Genomic DNA, 17,043 nt, shown 5'->3' with positions numbered 1-17,043 from the left:
TGGTGTAGAGGGAGAGGATGGAGAGAGGGGTCGAGTTTCTTTCATCATTGTCCTGTCCCATGCACGCGCATTTATCACGTGCACCTAGTAATGCACGTGAGGATGTTACATGATTTAGTATTTGCTTTCGGGAAAGAGTCCCCAATACTATACGAGTTCTCATGAGATTATGCAAATACTGATATAGTATTGTGTGCTGATTGATGAGTGTAACAAACAGCAACAATTTCCTTGTAAGGATTTGTCAAGTATTAATCATGACGTTTAGCGTGACAAGTCTTCTTCTACCTAGGCAGAGGAGATGAAGTCTGGAGGTATGAACATCAGCCCTGAAGTGACAGAAAACAAGACACATTATATCAATATCATGTATGTCTCTCGTACAACTGATCAAGCCACACATAGCCAGGCTCAACCTACTGTCCGGCGAATTTCTTTTTCGTCTAGAATTGGACCACATCAAGGCATTATGCCAGTGAGCAATTGCTTGCGCTACAGTGCCTGAGCTTGGAAGATCCCTGACAATGCAACCCCACTGTCATTGCAATTGATTATCCGGACTTGAATAGTCCTTCGACCGCAGTGAACAAGGACAACTACCAGACTTCCAAAATCCTACCAGCATGGACAAGATAGTAGTGGAGATGCTTCAAATACTGTATGTGAGCGTCCCAACTCCTAACCAACTCCACCAGCATGGTCACTCACGTGGACGTTCAACGTCGATTTCACTGATGCACAAATATAAAAACTTTGCAGAGACCTAACTTGAATCCCGCTATCTTTAACGAGACCCGGGCGATCAAAGAGCCATAAGCCCAATGAAGAAAAAAAGAATATCATTCCCAATATCATTCCAACCATATTAAGACAAGATCATCACTCAGCCAGATACCCTGTTCCAAGTCTACTGGAATTCCAAGTTGCCGCCGTTGTTGGTGATGCGTTCACCCAGGTTGATATCAGCGTAGCACATCTCTCCCTCCATGTTGCCCAGCTGAGCACGGAGGATGGGAACCGCAGGGCCGTCCTCGCGCTCGTCAAGAGTGAAGTGAATTTCCTCGGCGCTGTGGGAGAAGTTCTCACCACCCCACTCGAAGCGGCCTGCATTGGAAGACAGACATGTCAATTTGGAGAAATTGAGGTCATACAAGAGCAGGAGGGCAAGAAAGAGCGTGAAAGGGAGAAGCTGAAAGTAAACCGAGGAAGGGCATCAATGGGAGGTCGGCGTGATCCCAGGGGGGTCGATGCTGAAGGGAGAAAAGAGCAATGGAGGCAAGAGAGGAATCGCTCCTAGGATGAGGAGCGTCCGGGCTATTCCCGTCATTCACCTACCGTCGTTGTTTCCGATGCATTCGTTCAGATCGAAGTGAGATTCATTCTGGTCGCCCTCACCGTTGTCGAGGACAGCTTTGAGGATGTGGCCATCGATCAACTCGATGTCGCTGGCGGAGCAGTGGAAAGACATGCTGATGGATAGATGAGTGAGGATAGAAGGGGAAAGGTTGGTATTATTAGAGAAGCTCGGAGTGAGTCAAGACAGGTGAATTGGCTGCAGATGAAGGATGGGGCTCCGAAGTACATTATATACTCTATTTATACCCGAGGCAGTGGGGAAAGTGGTGTCATTCAATACCTCCCAGCTGCACAAGTATCACTTCACCCACTCGGTGTAACCCATCAGGGTGTCAAGTTCAATTACAATGGCCTCGAAAGGCGAGGGAAGAACTTGCCCCTCCATGGAAGAGTCTTGGGGAGTGGTGAGGGGAGAAAGTAGCCAACAACAGCCCGATTGACTACAAATTCCCAGCATCTCCCCCTGCTCCGACACATGTTCACGACTCATTTGCTCCCCCTCGCGACTGGTGGATTCAAGGCTGCTGGGGATTACTTGCAGATAGTCCCAGCGGGGATCACTTTGGACAAAGGAGGAGAGGGCCCCTCTCTCGGTGGACCCATTGCAAATGATTGAGAGGTATCTCTGGTGGCGGCAGTCAAACAATTGAGACCGGTAGCACAGATATCTCCACTTGGCGCTGATGAGCACAGAGATGGGACGCAATCGTTTTGACGAAAGGAGCGCGCTTCAGCAAGGACACCCATGTATATCAACGCCATAGTGCCCACTGCTCACTAGTGAGTTGGGTAGAAGATGGAGAGCGAAGAGGACCGTCAATTGAACATGTTCGGGGATAGTGTCGAAGCAGTCTGTACTTAAAACACTCATGCCCATCATGAATCTCCTCTCTGCGATGGAAGCATCGAGACACGACCTGAATGACTTCACAATGCATTGCAGGGCGCGTCAAGCGCGAGTTACCCTCGACAATGTCCACAGAAATGGAGACTGCTGCAGTGCAACTGACACCTCCATAGCGCCAGCGTCGTGGCGCATTATAGGAGGAGACAAAAACAAACCGCAGCCCTACAGATGACTGAGCCACACCGAGACACCTGGAGAAGTGAGTAGTGGTACTCAGTACTCACGAGAGTCACACTCACTTCTCACCGCACCGGGGAATCTCCCCAGTCCCACAAGTACTCACTACTTACACTGAGTACCTCGTACTGAGGTACAGTACACCGCCATGTCAAGCCAAGCCTTGGCGATGAGACGGGCGTCGGTGGCTGAGTTGATCCACCTGCGCATGCACCCCTCGTTGTTTGCAAAAAATACACGCAGTGGGTAAGAAGTGTCGAGACATGATCAAGCCGTCTTGAGGATCGTGCAGGAGCGAAACATGGTTGCCTAATGAACACATTGTATGATTGTACTCTTGCATAGTGCTGTACCGTAGTCGTAGTTGGCGGCCATGATTAGCGGAGATCATGGCTTGGCGGGGTCGCGGATGCGCACAGAGGTGGATTGGAGAATCCACCGGGGATGCGTTGGTTGTTGCGAGCTGGACTACAACAGGTTCTTGGCGGTGGTTGGAACGGGGCCAAGTGGATGTCGTTCAAAGCTACGGTGTACGGGTGTAGTTCTCGAATTTCTCAGTCACTTGCTGTACTTTCAGTTGACAACGGTAGACATCGCCGCCGGGTCAGCACATGCGAGGGTTCGATGAGCTGATTGAGACGCCTCGATCTTGCAGTTTTACAGGCAATCCATCGTCAGCAGAGACGGGGGGATGGAGGGCGTCCTCTCGGTCGCGATAGAGTCATTGAATGGTCATCCATTAGGTGTCATGTCGATCCATACGAATTGAAAATAATGTCACTAAAAAGGCCCTGATGGCGTCGGCAAACGTTGCAAACCCGTATCCAGAAACAACACACACGAGCGCTCCAAAAACTCCGATGCAAGCGGATGTACACAGCCCCGAGGGATCATAGCCCGTCGCCCATGGCACATACGCGGTATCGATAAAGAGATGTGTCAAGCACGAAAGAAGATGGGGGAAAAGAAAGACAAAGAAAGATCCTCATCGTCATCACCATCAGGGCACGCTCAGGGTCGATTGCGGTAGATCTGCGAGCCGCCGGAACGGATCTGTACCGTCTCCCGCCGTTGCAGGACCACCAGAGCCCGATTCAGCGCCTGCTCGGTGTATCCCTTCCCGTCCACGAATTCACGGCGGAGGGTCGCCAAACTGGTGCTCCAGCCCAAAGGAAGGCGACGCTTCAGCTCGTCTTCAATCTTGGTCGCTTCTTCCATGAGCTCTTTGCTGCCTTGGCCCTCTCCTTGCGTCACGGCATCCATGGTAGACGCCAGGAAGAGACGGATCGCTTCGTCAACGTGAGCCTCCGTGGCGATGGGGGAGAGCGACAATTTCGCCAGAGACTCGGTGATTCGGACAATCGCCTCCAGCTGACGGACGGTGATGGGGATTGAAGAGCGAGTGTTGGACTCGAGCTCGGCACGGTGCACCTGCTTACGAATCGACACAAAGTGAGAGGAAAGCTTTTCGGCGGCTTCGGGAGACAGACGAGGAGCGCATCGGCTGTATGGTAAATAAGAAGTCGTCAGTAATCGGAAAGAGATAGGAGTGGGAAAAGAACCGCTGCTGCTAAACTAACCTGCGACAGTAGCTGATGTATCGCTTCATCTGCTCGACGGGGATTTCTGCCTCGACTTGCTCTTCGACACCACGACCACCCATGTGCACGCCCATGACGTGCCGAGCAATCCGCTCATCCCGTCCGCGCTCGTGATCGTCACGAACAATGAAAATCATATCGAAACGAGACAAGATAGTTGTCTGGAAGTCAATGTTTTCCCCGGGAGTCTTTAAGTCATCGTAACGGCCGAAAATCGGATTGGCGGCGGCCAGGACCGAAGTTCGGGAATTAAGAATCGTCGTGATACCGGCCTTGGCAATGGAGATGGTTTGTTGTTCCATAGCTTCGTGAATCGCCACTCGGTCCTCGTCACGCATCTTGTCAAACTCGTCAATACAGACCACACCTCCGTCGGCCAGCACCATGGCACCACCTTCCAAGTAGAACTCGCGGGTGGTGTGGTCTCGCTGGACCGAGGCCGTCAGACCAGCCGCTGAGGAGCCCTTTCCGGAGGTGTAAATGGCGATGGGAGCAGCCTTCTCGACGAACTTCAACAGTTGAGACTTGGCGGTACCGGGATCACCAAGCATGAGCACGTTGATATCACCACGCAGCTTCATACCATCGGGGAGGATCTTTTTAGATCCGCCCATAAGCAAGCACACGATGGCCTTTTTGATATCCACGTTTCCGTAGATTGATGGGGCAATGCTGCGGGCAAGTGCTTCGTATAGGTCGGGACGTCGGCTGAGCTCTAAAAATTCCTGCTCTTCCTCCTCGCTGAACACTGAATTGCCCTTGGCGGTCTGGTCAACGTCGGTGTTGATGCCCACAGCGCGGATATAAGGGTTACGGATCGCCACCGCGGCTTCCTTTTTGCCGCCCTTTGCTTGGTAGATGGAAAATATTCCCATCACGGTGCAGCGCGAGCCAGGAACCACGCGGTTGGCTAAGTACCGGTCGGCAGAGATCAGGACATGACGGGGCAATTCTCCAACGGGTACCTGATCAGGGGCTTCTTGGAGCTTGAGAACCTGCTGATCCACAAATTGACATTTTTCGTGGTGCACGACATAAGGGTCGAGAGGACATTTCTCGTCGGGTTGATCGCCGGGTACTTTGGGGCGACCGCACTGCCGAGGTAATGAAAGGCCTGAGAAGCCTCCGTCGACGATAATGTTTTCGCTGTGATCGCAGTTCTTGCAGCGAATGTGAACTGTGGTAGCCTTCGAGGAGATGGTGGATGCTCCGATCACGATGCCAGGGATTCGAACAAGGTGGGAGACATTGGTGGCATTCAGGTCTCGGATGGAAATGTGGGTCGCGGAAGAATGAAGAAGAAGTTGGTGGGACGGTAGCGTGATATCTTGCTGGCCGGGGAAAACGATGCGCTTTGTGCATTCCAATAGCGCGGCCTCGAACTATTTGATCGTGAGCAAAAGGCTAGCCGAAAGGCATAAAGATGTAGGCGCGAAATTCGCATCGTACCAGTGGGATGATATCCGCGGGCTCGGACGTGAGCTTGTGCGCCAAATCCTCGTTATATGAAATGAGATGGGCGATATCAATATCGCAATAATAATTCTTGCCAAGGACATTATGGCGGAGTTGATCGCTGTGGCCGTTGACTGGATTAGCAGCGCATCAGAAAGGGCAGGGTGACGAGCCGTTTCCAGGCTCGGTGTAGGCGGGCTGCGTACCGGTAAATGAATGCATTGTCCAACTGAAACTGAAGGACAAAATCTCTCAGTCGAGCTTGTGTGAATGAGCGCGAGTCATCGACACCGTTGGCGCTCGACTCGAGCACGCTCAATGTGTATGGGGTACGTCTATCCATGGTGTCTGGGGGGCGGCGGGGATGGAGAGGGTCTGAAAGGGAGAAACTTTTGATCTGGGTGAAAACACCAACGCGTCGCGTTCGGTGCAGTTCAGGCGGGTCGCGTTAAGTGGTTTTGCCCTAGAAATCAGGCACGTAAATATTGTCCATCACTTCTGTCTCGCCCGGTGATCGGTTCGGGTAAACCTTTCTGCCGCGACGCACTAGCCCGGTACCTTAGCAGTATGACTGAGTCAGTGAGCAGTGGAGCACTGAGTACTAAGCAAGTAACACTAACCTGAGGGGAGCTTTCAACACCTGCCTCCTGTAGGCTATGGGGAGGACCTACTGATTCTACCACCATCCCGGAAATCTGGCCCAACAAGGGACGTCCGTACTCCAATGGCGCGGTCAAGTCCGGTTTGTGGTTTGTCAACCCAGTCAATTCTTGTTGGCTAATTGGAAGGCAGTCTTATTTCATCGATCAATTACTGGATTTCGGTGGTTCATAAATTCATCCGTCCCTTCCAATGTTCTTGCACGGCCGCGTCCTCTCAGGTGAGACAGGGCGTTCTGAACATATATAGCAAGACTCGCCGGGGAGTCTCCCTAAAGCAACTATATGACTACCTATATGGACTATGGACTATGGACACAGAGGGTCATAGTATACGTCAATAGCAGGTATGCTCACGATTCCTGGAAGCTCTCAGCCAGTCTGTCACATGGGTTCGTGGCGCAATCTACCTGACGAGGCAATGAGACACGCCACGGAAGCTTGTGGTTCATTCGCAACTCGGGGTATCGTACTATTTTATTGAGCCGAGCACCCGGGCAAAGCATAGAAGCCGCTTAACATCCATGTATATATTCAAGTGGCCCTTCCACTTCCATTTAGGATCATCTCGGTAAATAACAAAGTCCTAAACGAGTTCTGTGCATACCTGTTCCTTGCGTCCATCGAAGTCGAGTCGAGTCAAGATCACTACAGAGCCCAATTACCCAATCATGGAGGCAATCGCAATCGCAATCGCAATCGCGGGCGGTGAACGATTCCCAGCAGAATCATATGTCTGACGAAAGCGCCCCATACTCCGCCAGTCGGCCATAAACAAAGCCACCTTAACACACCCCCGGCGCTGTACAGTGCAAAATTGGAAGATTCTATGAACGGCGCGGCAGGATCGACCCAGGGAAATAAAATCTACTGTGCTGGAGCGCGCCTCGAGGTATCCCAGACAGCCATTGTTGTCGCCTGGAGACCTCCCACCCTCTGTCATGATCAGATAATCCCGAGCTTCCCCAACGATCGACTCCGGGCGTCTGTCGCACCTCCGGCCGACTGGCGGACCAGGACATCATGGCGCCGACCAGTCCGCGCAAATCAATTGACAGCCTAGCATCTGGCACGTCAACACAATCGCTGTCGCAACTATCTCTATCCCAGCTTGAATCCCCACGCGCGGCCCCTCTGCGGTACCCCCTGAGGAGGGGATCAACGGCAAGCTCGGTTGTGAGCATTGGAGGTATTCTAGATACCTCCCAGCATCATGGCTCCATTGCGGAGTCCGGACAAAATGGTAAGTTCGCGCGAGTTTTGACACAGGGAGACGTCCAAATGAGGCTAATTTCATCTGACCACAAGCGATATCCACGTTACTCCAACCGCCGATTGTTCGCACAGGTCTGACGCCGCACACTGCCGTGTCTGCGACCGGTTATAAAGCTCCGTCCTCTCGTGACATTCCGCCCGTGACTTTGACAAATATCCCTCACGTTGAAGCGAAAGTCTTCCAGCCTTACCTGTCACAAGTCGGCTCTTTATATGATGTGTTCCAGCAGTCGAAGGATGGGTTCCCGGAAGACGTCCCGACGCCATCAGGTACCAAGGCCGGGAGGCTTGATGAATCGGATACCCTCAAACCATGGAGTCCAGAACGTAGGTCCTCGGTCATGTCCCTGAACTCGAGACCAACCTCCCCGCAGGACTTCCGAGGTCGACGACCTTCCGGCGTTCGGAGCCGCGGACCTGCAGTCACTCCCTTGTCCACGATCCCCCCAGTCTATTTCGAGGAGGATTTCCACCTGGAGAACCCACGTACCTTTGATATCATATCGGAAAAGTCCGATGTCGTGAAACCGCCTCGAACTTCGAATAAAGATGACACGCAGGCCAACGGAGGGGCACCGGAACCAGTGTCTTCGGGCCGCAAAGCTTTGGCGACAAATGCAATTCTGCAGGAAAAGTTATCGTGGTATATGGACACTGTTGAGATCCATTTGATCTCGTCGATATCCACAGCATCAAAGTCTTTTTTTACCGCCTTGGGATCACTAAGGGAATTGCACGCGGAAGCGGCTGATTCGGTGAAAAGAATCCAGGTTCTTCGTAAAGATTTGCAAAAGATAGACAAGGAAATGGCATTGGGGGGCCTGAAAGTCGTCAATTTGCGACGTCGGAGAGAAAATGTTCGAATGTTGGCCGCTGCTGTAGCCCAGCTTCGCGACGTTGTGGAGTCGGTCTCTCGATGCGAAGATCTGGTGGAGCAAGGGGAGATTGAGCGGGCCTCTGACGAGCTGGAGCAGGTGGAGAGGATGATGGCGGGGGAGAAGATGTCGACTCAAACCAGTGGTGAAAACGGTCATGATACAATTGAAAGAACGATTGATCTTCGGGGCTTGAAAGCTCTAGAAGGAGCTTCTGAGGATCTGGCAATCCTGTGGCAACGCATTGGCATGGGCTATGAGACTCGATTCTTAAATGATCTTCTAGGAGATTTGAGGCAGCATGTTGGAAATGTAGCGTCCAGTGCGACCCTGCAGCGTTGGGGCGCCTCATTCCAGCGTCAACGTGGTGGCCAGCGGGTGATCTTAACGGCTTCTCCTGCCTATATGAATATCGACAATGCGCTACGCTCCAGCTTGAACACACAGCTGATGGGACTCGCGCGAGCTCACTTCACTACCGCTGCAGCTACCTCATTCAAGATGGCTGTGCTACGGGAGATGAAAGCTTTGATACGAAAACATTTGCCAAGTTCCAGCGACGACGACAATGAGTCTATGGTTTCCGTATCCACTCATAATGACCGACAACGAACCCAGCAGGAGAAGTCCTCAGTCCTGGCACGGAATCTGCGCGCTCTGGACTCCGAAGACGCGTATACGATGCTTGTGGGAGTCTACACTGGTATAAGTGAATGTCTTCGACGACTGAGCACCCAAGTCAAGATCTTGTTAGATCTCGCCAGCGGTCTCGGAAGCTCTCCTACTGCCGGTCTCTTGTCGCCCACACTCAGTCCCCGCCCCCAGGAAGAGTCTCCTGACCGGGGACCGTCAGCTTCCGCCATGGCGCAAGATGAGATTCTGCAAGTCCTGGACATGTCTAGCTTGCTAGGCCAGGCTGTCGATATTGCGCAGTCCCAGATCACAAAGGTTCTCAAAGTTCGCTCTGAGCAGACGTCTCTCCTGTCCAAGGAAGATTTCTTGAAATATTTCACGCTCAACCGCCTTTTTGCCGACGAGTGCGAAGCCATCTCAGGTCGAGGCGGCGCAGCATTGAAAACCATTGTTGGGAATCAAATCCGCGAATTCATTACGCGCTTCAGCGAGACTCAGCGACAGAACATCGTGAGGGTGATGGACTCTGATCGCTGGGATGCACGTGACTTTACAGACGCTGATGTCGCTGTGCTCACACGAATTCTCGACGCAAGCACCAAGGATATTGATCTATGGACGGAAGGCTCCAAGATTTGGGCCCCCGAGGGCGGAAAGGAAGAGAAGACTCTGACTGAGGGGAACGGCGATGCCAATGGTGTTTCTAAAGACAAGATTCGGAACGCGGTTGTGGATGAGCAAAAGTATATCCTACCTGACTCGGCCGTGGCAATCATGCGTTGCATCGAAGAATTCGAATTCCTCATGGCGAACATTCCAACCATGATCCAGGATATTGCGGCACAATTGCTCGAGGTCCTGAAGCTTTTCAACTCGCGTTCATCACAGTTGATTCTTGGCGCTGGCGCGACGCGAAGCGCTGGGCTCAAGAACATTACGACCAAGCACCTGGCGCTTTCGTCTCAAGCATTGAGCTTTGTGATCGCGCTTGTACCGTATGTTCGCGAGTTTTTCCGCCGTCATGGACAGGCGAACCAGATCATGGGAGACTTTGATAAAATCAAGCGACTCTGCCAGGAGCATCAGTCGGGTATTCATGAGAAGCTCGTCGACATCATGACCTCTCGATCGTCTGTCCATGTTACCGCAATGAAGAAGATTGATTGGGATACCGATGTCTCGACTGGTGTTCATCCATACATGGAAACGCTTGCGAAGGAGACCGGCACTCTTCACCGAGTACTGAGCAAGCATCTTCCGGACATGAGTGTCAACATGATTATGATTCCCGTGTTCAACAACTATCGTGACCAGTGGGTGAGAGCTTTTGAGGAAGCAAAAGTGGGGACGGAGGAGGGCAAGTCAAGGTGAGATTGGGGGTTTGCAAGCAAATACCCAAACAGCAAGATACACTAACACGCTCTCATAGGATGCATGCTGACATTACCCACCTCCAAACCAAGTTGGCCAAGATTGAGGGCGCAAGCTCGCTGAGTGATAAGCTCCTCGAGATCGTGAACGCCAAGCAAGTAGCCAAGGCTACTAGCAAGTCAGATATTCCCGAGAAGACGGAATCACCGAGTGAGAAGCCAGACAGCTCGAACGAGGGATCTGAATCTCCCAAGTCTTGAAGATTATCTGCGACAGATCAAAGGAATGTGTGTATGGTCCCGGTCGTGTGATGAAGGCCCATAGTGCCAATCGGGTGTATGTAAATAATATGCACTAGTGGACCCGATCATCGTGCCCAAGATTCGGCTGAATCACAGAGAAAAGCAGTGTGGTGTTGTAAGGGAGTGGTAAAATGCATAGGAGCTGCAGTCGAGCCAAGTAAATTCCTGACTGATGATCAGACAAAAATCTACCAACATGACATTAAAAGATGGCCCTTTGCTGTCCAATCATCTTCCTTGGTCTAGTGGTCATGATTTCCGCTTGTCACTAAATCTGATAAGCGCGGGAGACCGGGGTTCGATTCCCCGAGGGAGAGTTTCTTTTTGCACCCGTGCTGATCTCTCTCAACTTGATGCGCACTGATACACCCCACTCTTGTGCTGGTTCTGGACCTACCCTGCCCTTCATTATGAGAGACATCTTTTTTGCTGTGCACTTTTCATTAGATTGCGAATCACGGCCATCTGTTCCAAGTCATGGACCGGGCGTAAGTCAGATACAATGATCGTATTTATATCAAGAATATTTGTGTGAAGGACATTTGAGAGAATGATAATTGGGGGGTTCTTTCCAAGTTTTTTTTTTTTTAAGAAAAGGTGGCCCGTAAGTCGTAGAAATATATAGACTTTGTGGTGACTCGAGATCCACGATCGTTCTACAAGTAGACTTGGAAAGACACCATCAGAACCAGAATGACCAGGAAGGTAATCTCAATTATCTCTGTTAGATAAGAATCAGGATAGGCCAGAAGTATCCTTGCTCAATTAACATCATAGGGCATTGACGATCTCATGCAACATTAAAGCGCGTGTCGAAAGGTAGTGGTGTTGTGTGTAGAAAAAAGTAACCAGCACTTTTCAAAGTTTAGTTGCCGGGCTGAGCACCCAAGCCCTTGTTCTCGCCGAGGGTCTTGGGCTCGTGGCCACCCTTGCCACTGCTGTGTCCGGCACCAGCCTGGCCGGGGAACACGTCGCGCTGCGAACCAGTCTCCTCGGGCATGGGGGCGACCTTCTGGGTGCGGTCCAGAGGGGCATCCTAAAAAGGAAAAGAAGTCAGAATCAGGATTGGATCTTGGCGGCGGCCGTGAAGAGATCGATTGTGGTGATCACGTGTGGAGAGAGAGAGAGATGATGTTGTCAAACGTACAGTGGCACCGGTACCGTGAGCCTGGGTAGAGCCCGCCTCGATGGGGTTGTCGCTCTGGGGAACACCGTTGTCGTAATCAGCGCCGCGAACCATTTTGATGGAAGATTTGAAAGGTGGTTTGGGTTGAGAAAGAGGTGTGTGTGTGAGGCTGCATTGAGTAGAGTTAGTCAATGTTCCAAGTTGTGGCGGTGTTGGAAGTCAGTGAACAGCGCGACAAGACAGGATTGACCTACCTAAGATAGCAGAGTTGTCAATTGACGAAGACGGATTGGTGGGAATGAAATGCTCTTACTGAACAAGTGCTGTGCGGCTTTGTTACATCTGTTATATACCAGTAGGAGGCTGGTCTATCTGCCAACCGCTGCGGTGTCAGTGACAGCATGATGAGGTCATTCCCCCACACCTAAAACCGCATGACTTCATGTGGAAGCCGAAAAACTCGTGTGTTGCGGCTGGCCAGGAGCCCGAGACTGGGCAGGACCCGCCGAGCCACTGGTGACATCGGTTTATTCGGTGCTCGTTATTCCGCTTGTCATGCTTGAGATGGCCCGTTAGGTCAGGAACGCGCTACGGAATGGATCGTGTGCTGATTGATGATATTGGAGAATCGCTGAAAATAGCTTCCATGTTGAATACGCAAGTGGCATGGCGAAGTCTAAAATTAATCAAGTCACGTGTTGATTCTGAGCTGTCAATCAAAGTGTGCACAGGCCTGAGGAAGTTGTTGACATCCGTTACTCTAACTCCTCCAGCTGGTAAGTACGAAGTAGTGCATTAGCAGCTAAGTTACTGCGTCAGGCCATCAATCAGTCACTAGTATGAACCGTGGGTTCAAAAAAGTGGACGAATCTTCGGCGTAACTGGACCTTGGTTTGGAGATCGGACTGAAGAAGGCACGGAAGCAGATCTGACTGGAAATCGCGCGAATATTGGAGAGTCGCGCAATTCTGGATGGCATTTCCCCTTGGCATATATCAAGTCGCATACAGTTCTGCAATTTTCGGCATAATAATATTGGAGCCGCCTAAAAGAGCTTTAATGGTTGAATGTCGACTTATTTCATCCTTGCGAATACTGAGTTGACTCGATTCAAGCTGAGAGATGGCGGCGTGCGGCGCTATCTTTCGAAACGCTACGGCTAATGAGCTAACGAAGCTCTTCCTTCAGTCAGCCCAGTTTGTTTGGAAATCTCGAGAGAGAGAGAGAGAGGGAGACCACTTCCAATGGGGTGCGGTCGCAGAACCTTGTAGATCCTAGATGATGACTTGATACCCCGGGTTTTGCGACCTTCAGCTTACTCTTCATCTACACTTAAGGCTTAACCTCCTCCCATCAGCACATTCAAATACTCGCTAGGGCTTACATCTCGTCACGTTCTTCAAAACGTATTTTCCGTTGCAGGGTTCATTTATAGCGGCATTCATTTTCGGCCTCCCTGTCCAAGGTTGAATGTAGTTCTACTCATCTGCAGTCGATTCAAAGTAAGGCAGGCTTCATCCTTGTTAGAGTGCCGGACAATTTCTGGCTTGAAGCGAGTTTCACCTATGATTCTGAATCCCGTTCTCCCTTGATAGCAGATAGTACACAAGCCAGAGGACAATTTTTCACAATTCCACAGTGTTGTCAAAAGACAGACGGGATTATTTCCAAGGCAAATTGTCACCGCCAAATGGTGAATTAGATCGAAAATACAGACTCGGAAGTCGGGGAGGCTGACTGCGCCGTGTCCCGGCAGGCGATTCCGAGGTGTCAAGCAGTGTAAAGTCAGCCACTCTTTCGGGGTCGCTCTGGCAGTCCAGCAATTCAAGGAATAGATACCGACCCTGTGCGCCAGATAGCCGGGAAGATTGGGGAGTTTGGTCATGACACAAATGGGACCGAAGTGCTCGAATCAAGCGGGGATCGAAAGAGGGGCCCAATCCACTTTCTGGAAGCCACAGCTCGTCTAGATGTTGTGTTGGGTATGCGCCTCCATCTTGTAGAGCGCGCGGCCAGTCTAGGTCTTGATCGAGAATCAACATTGAGTCGGCCGCTAGCTTTTTTCTCATTGGGACACCTTGTGTGCTTTTACCCAAAGAAGTGGTCAAGGGGTGTGTAGGCATTGAATCCGTGGAGTGACCGACTTGACATACGTAGGAGGATCGCTCAATGGTGGCGCTATGCGTTGTAGGATGGTTATTTTCCAGTGGACCTGCCGTCGGTAGATCGGGATTTGTCACACGAAGCCCAGGTGGCAGTGGATTGATCTGGGGGATATCCTCAAATGACGGGCTGCGCTCCCATGTAGGATATGAAAAGCTTTGGATTGTCATTGCATGTTGAGAAGGGAGGGAATGCATGTCTGATTCTTGAGAGTGATGATCAACCGGCAGTTTTAGCAAGACTACAAATGATGGTTGGCGTGAGATCTTCTTGCATCTTGCCAATCGTTGACTTCTTCGTCGAATACCCTTGCCAAATCTAGAGAGCTGTCTTTTGGATGCTTTGCCTGCCTGGTGGAGAAAGTGGGATGCTTGGTTCGCATAGACGTGATGCCCCCCCGTGAGGTCTAACATGGGGAATATCAGGGTTGGCACAGTGTAATCAAGCGTATCAGTGGAAATTTCCCGACAGAACCACGTGCGATGGGGGTTCCAAAAAACGCACCTTGTAAGCTCGGGAGGCCACACCCTTTTTATATTCTGGACTTGGTGACTTAGATCGATGACTTCCTTCGATGCTCCTGCAAGTCCCGTTCTTTCAATGTGAAGCACATAGCTGACGGAACTACCCGTCTTGAAACTCGCATGGTAATTTCCGGCCATCAAAGACTCGGAAGAGTGGCAGGTAAATACCGATTAGCTTTGGTGACCGGCAAGCCGAGTGGAATGTCCAGTTCTTCAGGGAGAGTCCTCTCCTATGCAGCCAATCGGCTGGTCTCCGTGATGGGCATGGCATGTTGTTTTGGGGAATTCCATGTTCGATCTTATCGGGTGGGTCCTTGCACCGGCTGCCATGCTAGTCGAGAATGTATCGTCATCTCTCCTGATTGGGAGGACTGAGGTGTTCGAACAGGGTAGACTGGGGATTCAAAGGAAGCAGAGGGAGAGTGAGCGACGTGCTTACCATGGTCTCTCCGCTTATGCAAAGACTCAAGAATGTTTAGAATGCTTAGCAAGAGAATGAGAGATACCTGGAGCAGGGTTAGCCGGTCGACTCGAAGCATGAATTGATGTTCAATGAGAAAGTGGGAACCGCACGAGTCATGTTGTAGGCAGTGAGGCACACAACTTTCCCGTTAGATGGAAACGGCGATCAAAGGCCTACGGCACAACAGAGCCTATAACATGGTGCCAATGACCATTTAGTCGATCAGGATTACAACAATTTGAGTAACAGAATATTTGCCGGCCTTGTCCCTAGAAAAGATCTAATTCATACGCTGGAGTGCAAAATTGATTGCAGCTTACCATGATTCAATTTCCCATCATGAAGCCCATTCCGCGAGCAATCACGTATCCGTCTACTGAGATGGATACAAGTTTGCTGGATGAAGTCCTCATCCCTGCACACAGGAAAAGCTTCTAGAATTTTGGCAGAGTTGGTGATATATGTGTGTGTGGTAAAAGACGTCCGTCTAGTCATCTCATCCTCATTCGCTCATTATTGCCTCCTGTGGTGAGCCGCAGTTGCAACTGTGTTCCTATACGTCAAGTAAATGTACAGATACAAGCTCAAAAGGATTGTACAAAGAACCTTGAGTGTCTGTGACGATGTCTGAATCGTGTGCACCATCTGCGGCGCCTACATTGACATCAGCCTGGAGGGTAGGTTCAGTCGTGTGTGGTGGATCCTCCAGCCATCCACGCAAATTGGGGAAAAACATCGCGAATCTCAACCCAGGCGGTGGCTGTCTGAAACTCTGGAGTAAGAAGCGGCGAAGCGCGGGTTTGGCCACCGGCACAGCGCGGCCACTAGGCAGATACATGCTTACATAAGAGCATAGGGCGGAGGTGATGAACCCACTCTGCCGGTCGTACAGTGAACGATGAGATGACATCATTGCTGCCAGCTTTCCCCAGACGCAAAACACGGAAGAAGGGTGGGAGTGGGAGGTGTCCACTCTATCGAGACTCGATCGCGGGCTCAGCCATTGACATCCGGCAACGTGACCGGGTAAGCTTGGGTGGCGCCCATGGAAGATGCAGCCATCCAATATGTTGCATGGGCTTGAACCAGTGGTTCTGATCAATTCATGAGATCGACGGTCATCTGAGCGTTTGGTCAAGTCTGGGGCCGAAAAGTTTGAATGGTCGGAGACAGGCTCCTTTGGATGATGGGAGAGGGTGGATCGAGGGGGAAGAGGCAGGCAGAAGGATAAGAGAGTGGGGAGAAAGATCTTAGATAGACGGTCACGAGTCTCGACTTAGGATAAACCAGCTCTTCTCTTTGATCATTGCTACTATATAGATGCTCAACATTCATTCTCATCTGAGGGGGGACATCTACTTAGTCAATTAGTAATGATGAGGATAAATACTAGTAGAGGACCGGTTAGACTGGTAACAGTCGGGATGTCGGTAGAACTAGACGCAGTGCAAGATACAAGCGTGAACGTTAGCGAAAAGCACTAGTACCGAATAGGCACAGTACCTGAGTACCTAATACCTACTAGGTACTAACTACTACCTACTAACTCCTACTAATCCAAAGCAAATCGTACCATGAAACGCAGGATCTGTTAGCGTCTTCTGGGATAGGAATTGGGCACATTATGCGCCCCGGAAGAAAATTTTCTCCCTCAACCGACGCGGCTGGCATCTTGCTCGCCAAATCAATTTCAATCTGCTACTGAACAGGTACACTAGGATCGCTCCTGACCACTGACCGAGAGCTTAGTTGGGTGATGGATAGCCTCAGATTGCCCCCCGGGACGTTCCGTCGTGCGACAGCTGCATGAAAAGAATGCGAGCGATGGTCTCTGGAGCGAATGACATGGCCAGCCAAGCCACGAAGGTCCGTGGGGGTTTCCTCGTTAGCTGCAGTAGGGTCGGACAAAGGCTGGTTGATTCAAGCGAAAGGATTGAAGAGTCGCAGAAAATGTCAGTACTTGGACTAGGTACACAAAGATACATAGTTACTGAAAATGACTTGGTAAGTTAGTAGTGGTTCTACTATACGGCGACTGCTGGAAGTACTTCTGATCAGTATTTTAGTAGTAGTGGTAGTAGTGGTAGTAGTAGTAGTAGTACTACTACTTAACTATATCATTCAGTACGTAGTTAGTACTCAATTACTCGCTGATC

General features: G+C 50.9%; 4 protein-coding genes across 4 annotated transcripts, besides 1 other annotated feature; 1 reads left to right on the top strand and 3 right to left on the bottom strand.

Annotated features, from left to right (window-relative positions):
- Positions 1-907: 907 nt before the first annotated feature.
- N7539_000005 (CVNH domain-containing protein) lies at positions 908-1,468 on the bottom strand (the record flags this gene model as incomplete). Its single annotated transcript, XM_056929609.1, has 2 exons — positions 908-1,104; positions 1,336-1,468. The coding sequence occupies 2 exons, from the start codon at positions 1,466-1,468 to the stop codon at positions 908-910; spliced, it is 330 nt and encodes a 109-aa protein (XP_056793902.1).
- Positions 1,469-3,451: 1,983 nt separating this feature from the next.
- Positions 3,452-5,839, bottom strand: N7539_000004 (MCM DNA helicase complex subunit MCM5; the record flags this gene model as incomplete). Its single annotated transcript, XM_056929608.1, has 4 exons — positions 3,452-3,944; positions 4,021-5,423; positions 5,491-5,617; positions 5,703-5,839. 4 exons carry the CDS (start codon positions 5,837-5,839, stop codon positions 3,452-3,454), a joined length of 2,160 nt encoding a protein of 719 aa, XP_056793901.1.
- Positions 5,840-7,178: 1,339 nt separating this feature from the next.
- Positions 7,179-10,569, top strand: N7539_000003 (vacuolar protein sorting-associated protein 54; the record flags this gene model as incomplete). The annotated part of the gene is made up of 3 exons (XM_056929607.1): positions 7,179-7,398; positions 7,464-10,305; positions 10,368-10,569. The coding sequence occupies 3 exons, from the start codon at positions 7,179-7,181 to the stop codon at positions 10,567-10,569; spliced, it is 3,264 nt and encodes a 1,087-aa protein (XP_056793900.1).
- A 907-nt stretch (positions 10,570-11,476) lies between these two features.
- On the bottom strand, positions 11,477-11,851 carry N7539_000002 (uncharacterized protein; the record flags this gene model as incomplete). Its single annotated transcript, XM_056929606.1, has 2 exons — positions 11,477-11,647; positions 11,759-11,851. 2 exons carry the CDS (start codon positions 11,849-11,851, stop codon positions 11,477-11,479), a joined length of 264 nt encoding a protein of 87 aa, XP_056793899.1.
- A 5,098-nt stretch (positions 11,852-16,949) lies between these two features.
- Positions 16,950-16,988: a sequence feature (Short protein (N7539_000001, KAJ5494885.1) was converted to a misc_feature.).
- Between the last annotated feature and the right edge of the window lie 55 nt (positions 16,989-17,043).

The sequence above is a fragment of the Penicillium diatomitis genome (assembly GCF_028827545.1).
Source record: "Penicillium diatomitis strain IBT 30728 chromosome Unknown utg000001l_segment0_segment0, whole genome shotgun sequence".
Lineage (NCBI taxonomy): Eukaryota > Fungi > Ascomycota > Eurotiomycetes > Eurotiales > Aspergillaceae > Penicillium > Penicillium diatomitis.
Note: the sequence above shows the minus strand (reverse complement) of the source record. Positions and strands in the feature narration are given on the sequence as shown.